The sequence below is a fragment of the Brachycentrus maculatus genome, unplaced genomic scaffold, assembly GCF_059751285.1.
Source record: "Brachycentrus maculatus isolate JH-2025_06_01 unplaced genomic scaffold, ASM5975128v1 h1tg000396l, whole genome shotgun sequence".
NCBI lineage: Eukaryota > Metazoa > Arthropoda > Insecta > Trichoptera > Brachycentridae > Brachycentrus > Brachycentrus maculatus.
The window spans coordinates 1,799,970-1,817,670 of record NW_028281145.1 but is presented as its reverse complement, the minus strand read 5'-3'; the positions used below and the strand labels follow the sequence as shown (position 1 = coordinate 1,817,670).

Here is a 17,701-nt window from a genome sequence, read left to right as displayed (position 1 = left end):
CAATTCCATCACGAAGTGTCAGTGGATAATATAAATCTATTTTCTTCATAAAATTAATTATCAAGTTGACCTAAGCACCATATGTGTTCAGATAGAAGTCAGAAATTTTAATTAATTCGTGGATAATTGTAGAATCTCAAAGGAAATGAGATTACAATCAAGCCTCGATCGAAGCCGTGCAAATAGTAAAATGTCTCAGGATTTACAAGCTGGCAAGATAGTATTATTGAATGATTGCGTATATTACAACTCTCGGTCGCTTACTACAAAGCTTTTTGATAAGATTACGCGCGATAAAACGGGGGAAATCAGTCAATAAAGCGATATGTCACATTGAAGATGGCGCTATTGTCATTAGCGGGAAACATGAAAGCGAGTTATATCTAGCGACTTTCCAGCGCTTCACTTCATGCTTCGCACCGAGGTGATAAGCTCGACCTCAGATTGCTCTCCATTCATATTAGCGGCGAACGTGCGACGTCTGACGTCACCTGAGTATAAAGTACATAGCATAAAGAACAAGGCGGACTCGGTCGTCTCTCGTGAGAACGTGCGTATAAGACCGGCTTACACAAACACACGTAATAACAAATCACTCCGCGATGGTCGGCGCGATTCATGTTTCCACACACATACACGCGAAATAATTAAAGCGAGTTGAACAGGAATGATACGAAACAGATTTGTGGAGTCCGCGTTAGAACAGGCGAGTGAAGTAACGAGAGACGATTTGTTTTGTACACGATTCATGCGTAGGGACTAGAACATTCTCGAGATGTCATTTATTGAAAAGAGACCACGGGGCTTCGTGCCACGCATGCAGATGACGAAACCTCCCACGACGCCGTGCGACGGGATGGATACTAATAATACCTACGCTGACTTGTGGCGGTATTCTATGATCCTGTAAAAAGTTTGACCTTGTAACGAAAAGTTCACACGAAAAATACTAAACGGATCTTCATGCTCTGTAGCCTACCCATACAAAACCTATTTTCTAGTCAATTTACAAGCGCTCAAAACACTCACGTACAAAAATAAGTAACGCAACCTTATTGTTATCGATTCTTGGCTGATTGGCGATTCGATTAGCTGGAAAAAATTATATGATAGGAGAAGTGACAGGCAGTACGTTGCTGGTTTTGCGTTAGGTTAAATCAAACGAATAGTTGACAAAATTTAAGAATTCTACCATTGCAATACCAAATATCCATTCCCGTATTCTACAAACATTCCTTTGTGCCGTTCTCGGAATTGGAACACTAGACACAAATCTACAACATTTCCACGGCATACTGAACATTCCAAAGAGCCAATTATGTGAGTCATAATAATGTCACGCTTTTCTCAAAATCATATTAATGGAGCATTCATTGTCCGAGTGCAAAAAGAAAAAAAAACGTATATGCCTTTTCGTGGTTTAATGCTATTACAAACAGACATATAATTAGTTGTAAGAAGATTAGATTCGAGCGTGTCGGATAGATTAGAGAAATAGTAGACGTTGATCCCGCGCTGTCATTACGTGTAATATCAGGTACACGGTACGCGGTATCGGAGTGCCAGGGCTAGCGTTAATAGAAGACACGATGAGAGAGCTCCGCTGCGGCCACAGGCAATGTTTTATTTTATCGCGCATCAAAATAAATGGCAATTAAGATTTCCAAATCTCATTCGAGGTAATAAAAAAGCAGAAACGAACAGCCGGCGCAATTGCGAAACTATCTTACACCCGGAGATAACAGCATTCCGGCGCATTTATGGCCGAATGGTAATGACCGCTGTGCTTTGGAGAATCGAGTGAAATAAGTGACATTAGCGGGCGAGTTGATCAGTTGATCACAGCCGAACAGCTCACAGCCGGGGCCGGACGACTGGCTTCTGACCACTGGCCGCTAGTCACTGGCCGATAGTCATACTGGCAGCATGCGAGTACGGGAGATGGAGATGAGCGCGGATAGTGACTAATCTCGCCGCAACGTAATTACGGCGGACACGAACCACTGCGCACCGCCATCATCAACTATACGAGCTACTGATCGGATACTAGCACGGCTGTTCTTCATTCTTTTTTCAATTGCTTTTAAATTAGACAATTCGCACGTCATGGAAAGATTTGGATTCCGAGAAAGACGAGTGCTTTTTTACTGACTCGAAACGTAGAGCGATACGAAATACAATGACTTGCTGGCAGACATTAATTTGTAGAGCTATTGTAGCAGAAACAATCAACACCTGAAGAATTTCGCTCAGAATGAATGTTTCGCTAATGCTACGGCTGACATTTATTTTAATAACCTTCTTGTACAGAATATAATATATTTTCATACATATTATGTATGTGTGTATATACATTAGCGAGCTTAATGCTATGAAGCAATAAGCAAAGACAAAGTTCGTACCTTATACAGCTATTAGCGAGAAGAAATGAACACGTATTATTGGGATGTAAGAGCATAAGATTGTTCCAAAAGCATTAAAAACAATAAAATAGGTATATCAATTTCGATAAAAGAATTTCCATATCTATCTCAAAAGCGTTGTAAAAAATATTTTTTCCAAAGCTAGAGTTAAAGAAAGAAAGAAAACTATTAGTCAATATATATTGCCTATTTATCAAAGCAAAACATGGTAAACAAGAAAATAATAATCGATGTTAATAGTAGACATGGGCGATCGAATTTAAAAAACCTTCGTTAAAGAAGCCGTTACTTGATTCGGCTATTGGATTCGATCATTTAAAGCTAATCACGCCAATCAATGCATAAGTTTGGTCGCGTTGTGCGTGTTTTTAGCTCCTAATATATTTGACTATTTGAAGTCAAAAACTTAAGCTGGGAAGAAATAACATATAAACCGAGAAAAGGTAACCGAAACTATTCCAATCGAATAACCGAAAAAGTAACAGTTACTCATCAGTCACACCTCTAAAATATAGTGAGTGGTGTATACCTCAAAGTGCACCCTGTCGGTATGGGGGGCTGGCTCCTCTTCCTTGGGGGGCTCCGGGCAGGGGGGCTCGCTGGGCAGCAGGTCGGGGGGCGCGGAGCACTGCGAGGCCGCGCGCCCCACGAGCTCCTCCGTGTCCGTGCGCTCACCCTCCGCCAGAACTGGAAATATAAATAACATTTATTCAATACTCAAATTCTTGGAAGTTTTATATATATGATCCAGTTTCGAAACATTGTACGTGAATCGATAGAATTTTCAATCTATTGGTGAGATAAATTCAAGCGGAGGGCTGATCACCTTTCCTTCGTGTGTTAACGATCAAGATAACACTGCGTTTATATGATGCAGTGCCCTATGCACCATTGGGGTGCGGATAAGGGTTTGAAGAAGATTGATGAGATAAAGAAGCTTTTTTACTGAGCAGAAACTCTTATATTTATATGTGAGGTCCGAGTCCTGGATTGTAATTTGAGTAGTGTAGTTGTCAATCATGGGTAGAATTGGTAAATGTTACACGCGAGTAAAGTGATCGTTTAAACCAGCTAATGGACGGTCGTAAGCCCCGTAAATGCTCAGACTTCCATATTCTTCTTCATCTATGTTGGGATGTCGAAAAAATAATGTGAAAAATAACTCCTATAATTGGAGATTATCCAGATTTGTGAGCAAGTATTTGGACACACTTAAAAGGTTGTAAGTAAAACCTAAATTGAAAAAAAATCTTATTTGAGCATTTCGGCTGCAGTTTTACGCACGGTGAAAATTGTTTAATTTTGAAATTAAATTTCCCAGAACAGCAGCGGGCACAATAATAATGATTATTTCCCGACAATGCTTCCATACAGGGGGGCAGATTCGAGGATTCGGCACAATTTATTTAAGTTGGGTTTGGTTTTATTGTTGATACGTAACAGGTATAACAACGGCGAATTTCCGAAAAGCATACAAAGCGGGGCCGAAGCCTTTGTCAACAGGGCCGAGTTTAATTTGTACCTGAAGAAGAAGCCTTCTGGGAATTTATTAAATGATTTCGGCATACGAAGGAAGACGTATTATAATATAACATTAAAGGCGGCTGCCCACGTCTATTTTAGTTCCACTGCAATAATAACTATTTACTTTAACCGCTCTTAGAATATCTCGAGTAAAAAATAAAATGAAGAACAATTCTAATAAACGGATATAAAATATATATTAGCGAGGTTTTGCCTAGAATTTTCACTCGTGAATTACATGAAATTAAAGTAATTTTAAACATAAAGAGTAAATCCACTCACGAGTTGGCATAGGCTATAAAACTTAAAAATTTTAAGCCTGAGTAGGGTCATGATAAGCGGTGTTGCATAAGCCGTAGCTAGATATCAGAGTCACTTGGACGCTAGGTAGTTAAAAAAAAAGAAGAAAAATATATATACATGTATATATTTATAGTATATATTTACAGATATATACTAGAAAGAAATCTGGAAATTCTCATATGGTTAATCTGGAAATTGTTATACGATTAACATTATCGGTAGAAAAATTACTAATAAATATACAGAAATAATACATTATATGTACTTATTAATATCAAATCTCGTTTTTTTAATGTCCTTCTTTCGGTACTTTTATTCGCGTTAGACATGGGCGAACGAATTAAAAAAAAACTAATTAAATAACGATCTCGCTCAAATAATACCTTAATACGGTTTTTGGATTCGACTATTTAAATCACTCCAATCGGTGTTTAAATTTTGTAGCGCATCGCGTATTTATAGATCCTAAAATATTTAACAATTTGAAATTAAAAACTTATTCTGACAAAAAATATAAACCGATAAACAGTGACGAATACCATCTCGATAAAAAGTAGTATTTTTTATTAATTGTTATTATTATTTTGTTTCTAAATAAAAATCAGAAGAAAAAACATAAAAGGCAGAAACATCTTCTCATTGGGTGACTGCCAAAAAAAACAGTTACCTATTAAGTCACACTTCTAGTTCGTGTACTCATTTATTTTTTTATTGTGAGTTTTATTAATTGAAACAAAGTTCACGTTGATTTAATAAAAAATGAAAATGCTGGTATTATATAAATTTAATAAATAAAAAAAGAAATGCGCACTATATTACTTTAATAGAGATTATAAAAAAGAGCGCTGTCTAATAGCAAGTAGGTAAGAGGAATCACGAAAAACCGTGAGATAAAATGTAAAATGTACGTATGTTTATAAAAGCAACTCGGTAATGATAAAAGCTTTTGGCCGAGACATCAAACACGGCGACTCTTTTTTTATCTCACGAATAAAGATTAAAGCTCGCGTTTATCCTTTGAAGTATTTTACGTTTGGGCATTAAAAAGCGAGCGATTGCGGCAAAAGCTCCGAATACATCGCGATACGCGGGAGCTGCGGTATCTACAGCACTCAGTGTAGCGATTAGGAACTATTCTCTCGTGAACCAATAATAGTACGTATTTTATCATTAGACACATACTACGTAGTGACTGGTACGATACCTTTACACCTAGGGTTTGGGTCGACCCAACAGTGAGTAGTAGTGAGAACCGGCTGGCAGGAGAGTGACCAACTCGGTAGCGTATGTCCGAGCGGGACCCCTGTTCTCGCGTTTCCGAGAACATCGGCCGGTTTAGCGATACTATTAATTTATTTATAATCGAGAATATTTTCCACGTGTGTCAGAGTGCGCGCGTGTGTGCGTGAGGCGAACAGGGAACTGGCAGTTCATTAGAAGCCGCTCGAGGCTTATCTCGGGACGACGGAGAACGGAGAACACAGACGCCGGCGACAATGCGGCCCGGACCGGTTCTCATCAAAGGGGAGGCCGCGGCCGCTCCGACGGCCGCGGATTGTCAATAAAACACCGGGACTATCAGTCAGGAGGGCGGCGGCGGGCGGCGGCGAGCGGCGAGCGGCGAGCAGCACGAGCGGCCAGCTGGGCAGCCGGGCCGGTGACCACCTCCGCTATGTCGGCCGCTTCCATCCGCACGGCCGCTCTTAATGCGAAATTCGTGATCGGTCATTGTGATACATTAGCGGACGAGAAATATTGCCGCACTTTCGCGAGTGCGTCGTCCCGGGCATTATAGTCGGCGCGCCCTTTACTGGTCTCGGTTCTGGAAGATGTCCGCACAGCCGGCAGTGCCTACCCGCTCCGGTAGATTGATGGACCGATGGTACCGCTTTAGAGCCGACCGAACGAGCGAGAGTAGGTACGCGGAATTCTTTCCAGAGAATAATTATGATGAATGGTAGAGAGATAAACAATTTCCGATTCGTACGAATCCAATCGGTAAAGTAATAAAAGATCGCGGCTTGTGATTTGTACCTACTACTTGAGAGAGACCGAACTAGAAGAACTACATTCCGCGGAGCGGTACGATTACCGGCAGATACCGTAGGGTTGAAAACAACTGATCTCATACCTACTAGAGTCAACGTACCGAAGGTATTCTACAATTTTCGAGAACTAAACTCTACAATAAGACAACAAAAAACTAAACTCTATAAAACAAACGTTTCGCAACACATATCAGCTGTTATTCGTAAACTTGTTTTCGACATGTATCATGTACGCCGCTACATTCAGTTTTGCCGCAAAATTATTATGTGTAATGAAATTTAGTATGTATGCTTCGTATGTAGGAATAGTAAGATAAATCAATATTGTATCACACGTGTTAGCAAAAGTGTTAATTTTGTTTTGAATATCAACAACGTTTACAAGTATCGATATGTTGAATATTTATACAACATATTGTAATGTTTACAACATATTTATAGTATAATATATCCCTAACGTATAATTAAAGATTGAAACGGGTTGTCAGGAAGTTAATAATACCGAAAAGAAAATCAGTGATAAAAAACGAATTGAAATGTATTTAAAGTTATCTACACTACACATTGTTAAAATACTTTGCTCCGTGTGTAATCTATGTTCCGGAATTTTTTATTTCAGACAATTCGGTTAAAACAAAAAGGAGTTTAAAATATCCTCAGTTTACTTGCAATTATTATTGCTAAAGACGCTCGTACTTATTTCCAGTCTATTGAATGTAGAGGTACTTTAAATTTAAATGAATCAAAATCAACATACTTCATTATATACGAACATACTTTAAGTGGCTTGTACTTGTACGGTATTCCAGAACCAATGGAGCAAGAATATACTCTCGCGTGTAAACAAGTTCATCCTTGATGAATTCTTGGTAAATATTTGACGGAGATCATTAATGACTCGATGGGACCATTCACATTTCATCGCGAAATGTTTCGATATACACCGCACTACATATATGTACAATTATGTACGTAAGAGCAAGTATATCCTGCAAACCAATTGACCCGACTACATTTATTGAGAAAAAAAAACGGAAAAATATTTTTCAAATGTGAACATTTAATCACAAACGATGGGAATTAAAGAAAATATATATGATTTGTGTGATTTGTCTTTGACTGCATGGAAAGTATTTATAACCTAGATTTTGGGATTTTGAATATCTTTATGAGATAACATAGGTTCACAAATCCAATATACTAAACGTATTTACCATATGTGGCATAAATATTGAATTGTAAGCAACGTTGGATTAAGGAACTTTACAATAGAGCCAATAAGGTAAAATCGTATTATTTTTTTTTTTTGAGATAATCCAGATTTTGTGAACAAGTATTTGGACACACTCAAAATGTTGTAAAGGTATAATCGCATTATTCTTCTTCAGGGATGGTAGCATAGAATTTTTTTTTTAATAATTATTGGAATTTGATTTTTAGAATATACTTGTACATGGATTTTTTTTTAAACTCCTTATCTTTCAATAATTCTTTTTTTTATTAAATATTTATTTTGAAGAAAAACTAATTTTTTCGATACAAAAACAATGTTTTAAGAAAAAATTCAATTACGTTAAATGTTACCTGAGTTTAAGGAAAAATAAATTGTGGATTCGATTATCCCGCCTTAAACACACGTGTGCAGGTCGGCTGTCCAAATTTAAAACACAGTAAGGGACATTTATTTGTAGTAGTTTTTTTTTGCATTTATGGACTAAGTAGACTCTACTTAGTCCAAAAATGCAAAAAAAACCTACTACAAAAAAAATGTCCCTTACTGTGTTTTAAATTTGGACAGCCGAGGTATGGTTATGAGTTTTTGTGTAATATTCCTTTATGCTTCATTTAATCTACAGAGATTACCCTTTCGTCGTAAGGGTATTTAAAAAAATGTAAATTGGAATTAACTCAAATGCTTGTATCGTTTATGACGAGTTTGCAATTAGTATTATAAATACTTATCTGGAAGTATTATTGTTTGATGAAGAACATCCCAAGTAAATAAATTATCATCCTACGGGTGTAACATATGGACATACATATTGAATTTCAGGTTTTTATCTCTCGTATATATTTATCACATTACACAAACAAACGTATTATTTACACCACTTATCGGATTGATTTGTGAATGTAATATAATGAAACTTAGTAACCAGTCTCCTAGTGATGATGCTTTTACTGAAATCAAAATACAACCCGGTCACCGTCTGAAAACTTCACAAACATGTCGATGAATTAAGTTAACATTAAAATACCATACGTGCTAGAACGTATAAATACGTGAGCTTTAGGCATTTCAATGTACATAGCAATAGATGATCTTCAGAAAAAAACTAAAAACATATTTGTTTGATAAATCATTTCCACCATATTCTTTTCCACAATTCATTCACAGTGAAGCGCCCTTGAGGTAGTATTTTACGAAAATGGCTACGCTATTTAAATTATCCAAATATATTATTATTGTTATACATGTATAATAGTAGATACGGTCGACAGTACGCCGTGGCGCAGTTGGGAAGACGCCCGACTGCGAAACTGTCGTCGCGGGTTCGATTCCCGCCGATTGCAAAATAAATTCTAGAAAGATTTATTTTCTTTTGTTATGGGCGATTGTTCACGTTAACCTTATATATCCTCACTATCCTATCTGCAGACAAGGCTCTTAAAGATTTTGCTAGCTATTTGTTAAAATATACACGTATTATGTATGTTTATGTATGTATATTATATATATATATATATATATATATATATATATATATATATATATATATATATATATATATATATATATATATATATATATATATATATATATATATATATATATATATATATATATATATATATATATATATATATATATATATATATATATATATGTATATATATGTATATATATGTATATATATGTATATATATATATATATATATATATATATATATATATATATATATATATATATATATATATATATATATATATATGTATATATATGTATATATGTATATATATGTATATATGTATATATATGTATATATGTATATATGTATATATATGTATATGTGTGTGTGTGTGTGTGTGTGTGTGTGTGTGTGTGTGTGTGTGTGTGTGTGTGTGTGCGTGTGCGTGTGCGTGTGTGTGTGTGTGTGTGTGTGTGTGTGTGTGTGTGTGTGTGTGTGTGTGTGTGTGTGTGTGTGTGTGACACGCATGCTAAAGGATGTTTAAAGGAAAATAAATGTCAGACTAAATATTCGTAATATCGCGTTGATGTCGCCGGACTTCGCCGCCAAAGAAGATGTAAAAATAGACAAACAAACTAAGCAAATGCACTCATCGAAAGGAGGATGATTACAAGCCGTGCAGCGATCCAACGTAAACACTTTAGTGTACCGAAACACGCTAAGATGGAACGGAGATAGTTTTATTTGCAAATGTTTGTTTTAGACTAAAGGCTAAATAAATAATGTGTTAAATGAAGACCTCTTCTTATTGAAGTATATTAGCTTCCGAGTAAATTTGAATACACATGTAATTAGCCACAAAGAAATATGACCGGATAAACGCCTAGTGATTTTTATTCGGTTATTTGTGTAAAAAATAATGAACGCATTAATAAAACATTTGAAGACTTATTATAAGCAAAAGAAGCACCGCCAGACAGAAATTGAATATTATTTGTTTACACCGTGAATCATGAGAATAGCCGAGTGTTTAGTCTGATCGGATGTCTGGGTTAATGAACGGCTGCACCTGTGACCTGGTAAGCGGTGCATTCGGGCTACGGCCCACGGAATAGTTGTTTACCAATATTACGCATATCAGACTACCAAATTGGCCATAGATGAGCACACAGTCACGATAGGAAATATCATACTCAAATGGAATAAACACGTTTACTGCGCACACATGATAGGTTTCTCTCCTCGATAAGATAAGTTAAATTTAAAGACTCGGAAGAAATAAATGCCTTGTTTGGTGTGTGCTCATGGGACAATATCTAAATGGCCATCGCGGAGTGGCCGCCCAACATTCCGGCATTCCTTGGCGGTAGAGCATTCGGTATATTAAAACGCCTTCTCAACGATAATTTAAAAGAACGTCTCGCCGATATCTAAAGCCCCTGGACACAGTAAGGCTACACCTCAAATCGTCGTAGGGTAGGAGTAATTAGCAAACAGAATAACGAAGTAATGGGACACGCGATATACAAGTTAAACGTAAAAGAAAACATCAAGTAGAACTAGATGGAATAAGTAAAACCGAAGACTGAATTGAGATTTCATTGAAGAAATCTACTCGTAAGCTACCAATTGCATCATATTTCAAAAATATATATACATGGAACCAAAAAAGAATGGTGAAATGCAAACTGGAATGGAAATTTGAAAACCTACTTATCAGTTCCGATTATAGTGAAATCAAGAGGCTCGTTATGTCGCGACATCCATTACTGAATGCGACTGGCATTTTAACATAATGCGTCGCGTCAGTAATTGAACGCAATGTCCGTTACGCATATTTGTAGCGCTTATCAGTCCGCTTGAGCTTTCCATTCCGAGAAATGTTAATCTTCACGTCGTGAACCTTGAATAGTGAATACAGTCAGTCCCGGTGGACGAATGGACACTCCCAGCGCTCGACTGGTCTATGGCGCCACGCAGAACACGGAAACGTCTTGATAACAGTAAATTACACGCGCTTAGCCGAGTACTCCGCTCGAAACCATATTCCTGGTGCTCGCTAGGTGTCTTCTCCAGCTATTATTATGGTAATTAAAGACTGAGCATGGCCAAGGCAGACGCGATCTGTTATCCACTCGTTTCAATTGGAAGATGGTCTGATGAACACTGCACAAACTAAGCGCAACAGAAACATATTTTCAAACAACATATTTGAGCACTTCAAAAATGATCGAATCTCTTCAATAAGTTATGATACATTCATTTAGAAAGTTATCACGTTAAACAATTGTCCGATTTAGAGAATTAGATTCCTCCAAGAAGGCCTTCATCAAATAACAAATTAACCAAGACTAAGATATTCCTAACTCACCAAATTTTAACCGAGTTACCAAAGTACTGAAATATAACGAAAGAAAATGAGAAAAAGCGTACATGTAAAAGATACAAAAGGTAAAAAAACTAAATTGAGTTTCAAAATACGTAGAATACCACCAATAATACACCCAGCAGTTGGTTGTAAAAAATAAATATTTAAAAATAATAACACACAACAAAGTGTCTGTTTCCTGTAAGATTAATCAACTTAGCTCGGCTCTTTGATCTTGAAGGATACAAAAGTAAAGGATGAAATGAAAATATAAACACGCGAACGTCGTTCTGTGTACACATGTGTAAGTTTGTTCGTTTTGCTCGCGGGCGGCTCATCCAACTTTGTATACAGAATAATCACGCGTCTCCTCGGGTGATGAGAACTGCTCAGCACTAGATGATGGCAGGACTGGAACCTACCTACCTCTAGAAGCTAAATCTAGACATAATGCCACGCATCAATAAACACTACACGATTGTTCGAAACACTTTCCATGAATCGGGTTTTAGTAATTACCAAAACACGTTCGAAGAATAAAACATTACTTTTTTAATGGTTTCTCGTCAAATTCAAAACAGACATAGGAAAATGCACCAAAATAGGAAAATTTATACATAAAAGAGGGAGTCAATATGGGGGACGTGATAAAAAGTGCGAAAATTACTACTACTACCATCACGCCGTTTCTTCGCAGGGGTAGGCAGAAAGGATGGAACGCCATACACTCTTCGCCTGCTTCACATCCATACTTCTAGTCATACATGCCCTCCAATCAAGCATATTTTTGACACCACCAGATTTTAGATTCTGATTGATCTGATCGTGCCAAGTCTTTTTCGGCCGTCCTCGTTCTGTTTTGCTCACATTCGCCACGCACATTTTCTTAGTCATTCTCTCGCCATTCATTCGCTACACAAGTCCATACCACCTTAAAGCACTGAAAGCAATGAAATTCAAATCTTATGAGATTGGTTGCCAACATTTCTTATTTTCAGCAGAATTTCAGGCGATCATGACTGAAATATGACAATGTCGTACATTTTCTTTGACATATCAACATAGATGAAGAAGAATATAAGGCAGTCTGGGCATTTACAGGACTTACGACTAGATTAGAATAAAACAAGAAAAAGATCTGATTTGTGAACAAGTAATTGGACACACTCAAAATGTTATGAATATCAATTTCCATTTACAAATGTTTATCAGTGACTATTTGCCTGAGAAGTAATAATTTTCCATATATAAAAAACGTATATTTTTGTATAATAGATGGTTTTTTTCACACTTAAAAAAAGTTTTGATTTATTTTAAACTTATTTTTGTATAACTAACTGTCGGCTTTAATGGACACCTACTCCCCCCAATAAGTCCGTTTTATCGAGGTTTTACTGTATTGGCATATTGGATAGTTGTTATCAGTCAACTGTCGTACTTTTGAGGCTAAAATATAAAGCTAAGATTTTAGAGCACTAACATTACGTGATACAAAACGAGGAGTGTTGGGCGAGTGTGTGTGTGTTTGCATGTATCTGTGTGTGAGCGTGTAGCCGGGGAGACGCAAGAGTGTGAGTGTGGCTACAAGAATGTAACCGCTATAAAGTGTCGGCGGACGTTTGATCCCTCTCCTCTTTGGCCCAAGACTCTGACCGCCGCCGCTAGAGGCTGCCACTACTTTTTGTTCGTCTTTTTTGTAAGCCTTCGCACTGTACCCGGTACCCGATACCGGTACCCTCACCCTAGCTAAAGAGGTACCTAGATATCCGTGATTTCCTATCGCGCGCAGCGGCATATAAATAATATACTAATCCGTATGAGCTATACTTGGTAACAAACAACATATCGCTCACTCTTTTCAAGAACGTCATAAATCAAAAATCGTCAATTTTCAGTTGTGCATGTTTTTGGAATTCCCAGAAAATGTACTATATCCCAGCAAAAGAGACATATTTTTAACTTAATATTTACCCGCTACAGGGCAGAAAGTGTTTTTGCATTTTGATGAAAAGGTATTGTTTAATTATTGTTTTAAATATCCCTATACATTTTTCAAATGGAGAAAAAAATCCAGGTTTTACCTAAAAAGATCTGTTGGACAGTAAAAAGATCAATAAGTGGCTTGATATTTATTTTTAAAACATTGTATTATATTTTTAAACTTCAAAAACGATCTCCTGAAAAATCAAGTTTGTTGATATGTGACGTTGTTGAAAGGAGTGAGCGATATATGAAGCAGAATATGGACGTCGTGGCACTTACAGGGCTTACGACCGTCATAGGGTTGGTTAAGTGATCACTTTACACACGTGTAACATTAACCAATTTTACCCATGATTGACAGAAACTTCTAGATTTATTGATCAAACTCGTAACACAGTATGCGCGAGTTCAGAATAGCTATCTATGGTGGGATAAGGAAAGCTTTTATTAATCAGAGACTTTCATAATTTTATTATCATTCATATATTTATTCGGTGTCACTCGGTAATAACGACTTTGAGTTTTATTGCATTTTTTGTTTAGTTTTTATATTTTCTTATTATATGTAATTCGTCCGCCTCCGTGGTGTAATGGTTAACGTGTTTAGCTACCGTGCCGGAGGTCCCGGGTTCGATTCCCAGGGGGGGGGGGTAATGAATATTAGTGATTTTACACTCTAATATTTATTTGATATTATTACCCTGGACCGGTCCTGAAGGAGTGATCACTTTGCCTTCATGTAAGTAACGATGAAGATAACACTGTCAATACTGTGCAGTGCCCTATGCACCATTGGGTGCGGATAAGGGTTAGAAGAAGAAAAAATAATTCGTATGCAGTACGGCTGTCCAAACTCAAAACACAGTAAGGGACATTTTACGTTTTTTTTGCATTTCTGACTAAGTGTTATTTTACTTAGTTCAAAAATGCAAAAAAAACGTACCACAAAAAATGTCCCTTATTGTGTTTTAAGTTTGGACAGCCGAGTACTCTAAACGCAATATTACGTAACGATGAAATTATAGCTTTTGCCGCCATAAAACAAGATACGTAGGTTTGCGTAGGTAACAAAAGTTAACAATAATAATCGCAAGAGGACATGCAAAAAGACGAACAGAGGACATTACGAGTGTTAACTTGCCAGCAAGACAATAGGGCTTGGGGCATTTTTACAACACTCTCGAAAACTAACGTGAACAAATAAACCCGCGTTACTTCTATGATTCGTTTTTAAGCATGGAAAACGTAATTTATGACGTGTGTCTGTTCGTTTACCGAAGGTGTAATATGCAAAATATGCGACAAACTTTTTAGATAGACCTTTTTACTTGACAGTAGCGGTAAATGGAAACAAAAATAAGTGTGCGTAATAAAATCTATTGTAATAAGAAAAAAGTTTCATATTCTTATTTTTTATTTGACGTTACATCTTTTAATATACGAACACATACGCTGTCTACAGTGGCGGTCATCTATTTTTTTGCATACATTAAATCTGATTTATTTCTGTGGGGTATTTCTTTAAAGCAATATTTAGATATATTACAAAAATAATTGTTTAATGGCAAAAACTCACATTATATTCACATTTTAAAGAGAGAAGATTTTTATTGAACAAAGCTTAAATTTCTAATTGCGAATACGTGATTAGACATATCGCTCACTCCTTTCAAGAACGTCATAAATCAAAAAACTTGATATTTCAGGAGAACGTTTTTAAAGTTTAAAAATATTACACATTTTATTAAAAATAACTATCAAGCCACTTATTGAACTTTCTACTATGCAACACATCTTTTTAGGTAAAACCTGAAGGTTAATTCACAATTTGAAAAACATTTAATATATTTAAAAAAATAATTAAACAATACCTTTTCTTCAAAATGCAAAAACAACACTTTCTGCCCTGTAGCGGGTAAATATTATGTTAAAAATATGCCGCTTTTACTGGGATATAGTACATTTTCTGGGCATTCCGAAAACATGCACAACTGAAAATTGATGATTTTTGATTTATGACGTTCTTGAAAGGAGTGAGCGATATGTAGTTATATTTGGATTGGACATATCGCTCATTCCTTTCAAGAACGTCATAAATCAAAAAACTTGATTTTTCAGGAGAACGTTTTTAAAGTTTAAAAATGTAATACAATGTATTAAAAATAAATATCAAGCCACTTTTTGAACTTTTTACTGTGCTACAGATCTTTTTGGGTAAAACTTGAAGGTTTTTTCTCCATTTGAAAAATATTTAGTGCGTTTAAAAAAATAATTAAACAATACCTTTTCTTCAAAATGCAAAAAGAACACTTTCTGCCCTGTAGCGGGTAAATATTATGTAAAAAATATGCCTCTTTTGCTGGGATATAGTACATTTTCTGGGCAATCCGAAAACGTGCACAACTGAAAATTGACGATTTTTGATTTATGACGTTCTTGAAAGGAGTAAGCGATATGTAGGTTAATAGACAAAAGTGATTGCGTTTGCTATTTCTTTATCTGTGTTCTGATATTTAAATAACTCATTATAATATAACAATTATTTGGATAATTTGGACATGTGGAGCGAATGGATGACGAGAGATTGACTAAGAAAACATATGTGGCGAATGTGAGAGGGAAAACAGAACGAGGACGACCGAAAAAGACTTGGCACGATCAGATCAATCAGAACCTAACCTATCTGTCGGTGTCAAAAGTCTGCGTAATCGGACGGCATGTATGACTAGATGTATGGATGTGAAGGAGGCGAGGAATGTATGTCAGGACAGAAGAGTGTGGCGTTCCATCCTTTCTGCCTACCGCTGCGGGGAAACGGCGTGATGGTAGTAGTAGTAGTAGTGTATAGCGCCATTTTCGTAAAATACTACCTCATGGGCGCTTATAAAGACTTGGAAAATAATAATAATAATAAATATTATAGTGATTGAATTTTCGGCGAAATAACTCGTTAGTAAGTATACATGTAACTACTCTGAAATACTAAGAAACATGCGCCTTACTGTGTGATAACAAAAGTATTTTTTCTCATTCAAAGAACGCCGAATATGAGTCTGCTGGAAGTGCGGTCTTCAAAGTTTAGCGCTTTAGACATAACCCACCGAGGCGTGTGCACATGGTAATGCGGCGGCCGAGGGCCCGAATTACACGCCGACTCCTGCCCTTCACTGCGTGCCCCGGCCGAAGAAAAAAAGACAATCCCGAAGTTAGACGTGATTTCAAAATTACACTCCAGCATGTGGACGGAGATGCAAAAACCACAGTCGACAAAAAACACGCATCGCCACCATTACTACATTATATTTTCCGAGAAGAAATCTCGCCCCGAATGTTATTGTATAACAGTTAACAACAAAAAAGGAGAAACACAATCGGAGAAACGAGATAACAGACCGCGTGTGTCGGAGAGGGATGGAGGCATTCTAATTCACGGGCTCCTTTGGGAAGGATCCCAATTCTCGGAACACGGCACGGAACACAGGACCAGCTTGCGTCGGGCGGCTCCAATTGTACGGCCGCTCTAGCTCATCCACTTCGCGTGGATCTACCCATATATTGAATCAACTATTTTCACAGTTATATGTAATAAGCAGAATGTGCAGCATCTAACTGTGAAAATACCTACAAATATGAAATGATTACAAATAAAGTAGATATTATGTCGGCTATTTACTAAATATACGAGTACATATATTCTATCTCAAAGGCGTCTAACTTATGATAGTGATATTTTTATTTATTGTTTCGGCATTAACTTTGTGGTAAGACATGTTACAATGATTAAAGAAAACACTTGTTTTTTACCACTTGAGTTTTATTATAGACTACATGTTTCAGAAGTTAAACTTCCATCATTCAGGTCTGTATAATAACTAAAATATAAAATATAAAATTGTTCTATAAATAAGGAGAGGGGAAAGTAAGGGGAAGGGGTTAGTCAAGGGACGGAGTTTGAAAACAAAGGAAAAATGGAAAGCAAAGGTGAAGAATTTTTAAACAATATATTATTTAATAAATTATCATTAGAATTTAGGTTTTTTTGGATATCTAAATTTTCTCCTTATTTATAGAACAATTTTATATTTTAGTTATTATACAGACCTGAATGATGGACATTTAACTTCTGAAACATGTAGTCTATAATAAAACTCAAGTGGTAAAAAACAAGTGTTTTCTTTAATCATTGTGATATTTTTATTTTATTTATTACTTATTACTATTTATACTAATTTTTATTATTAATACGGTGACAAAAGTTTTTTTTTAATTATTTTAATTAATTTTCTAGACATTTCTACTTTTACAATCTTAAAATTAATAACGCGGTCCTCACCAATGAAGAGACTAAGCTCTTGCGCTTG

The 17,701-nt window shown here is 36.3% G+C and overlaps 1 protein-coding gene across 1 annotated transcript in view; it reads right to left on the bottom strand.

Annotated features, from left to right (window-relative positions):
• nkd (NKD inhibitor of WNT signaling pathway naked cuticle) overlaps nt 1–17,701 on the bottom strand; it is a 37,426-nt gene that overhangs the window by 4,403 nt on the left and 15,322 nt on the right. Inside the window, exon 2 of the mRNA XM_088270820.1 lies at nt 2,953–3,110. Coding sequence (XP_088126946.1) covers nt 2,953–3,110 — 158 coding nt within the window. The remainder of the gene's footprint in view (nt 1–2,952; nt 3,111–17,701) is intronic.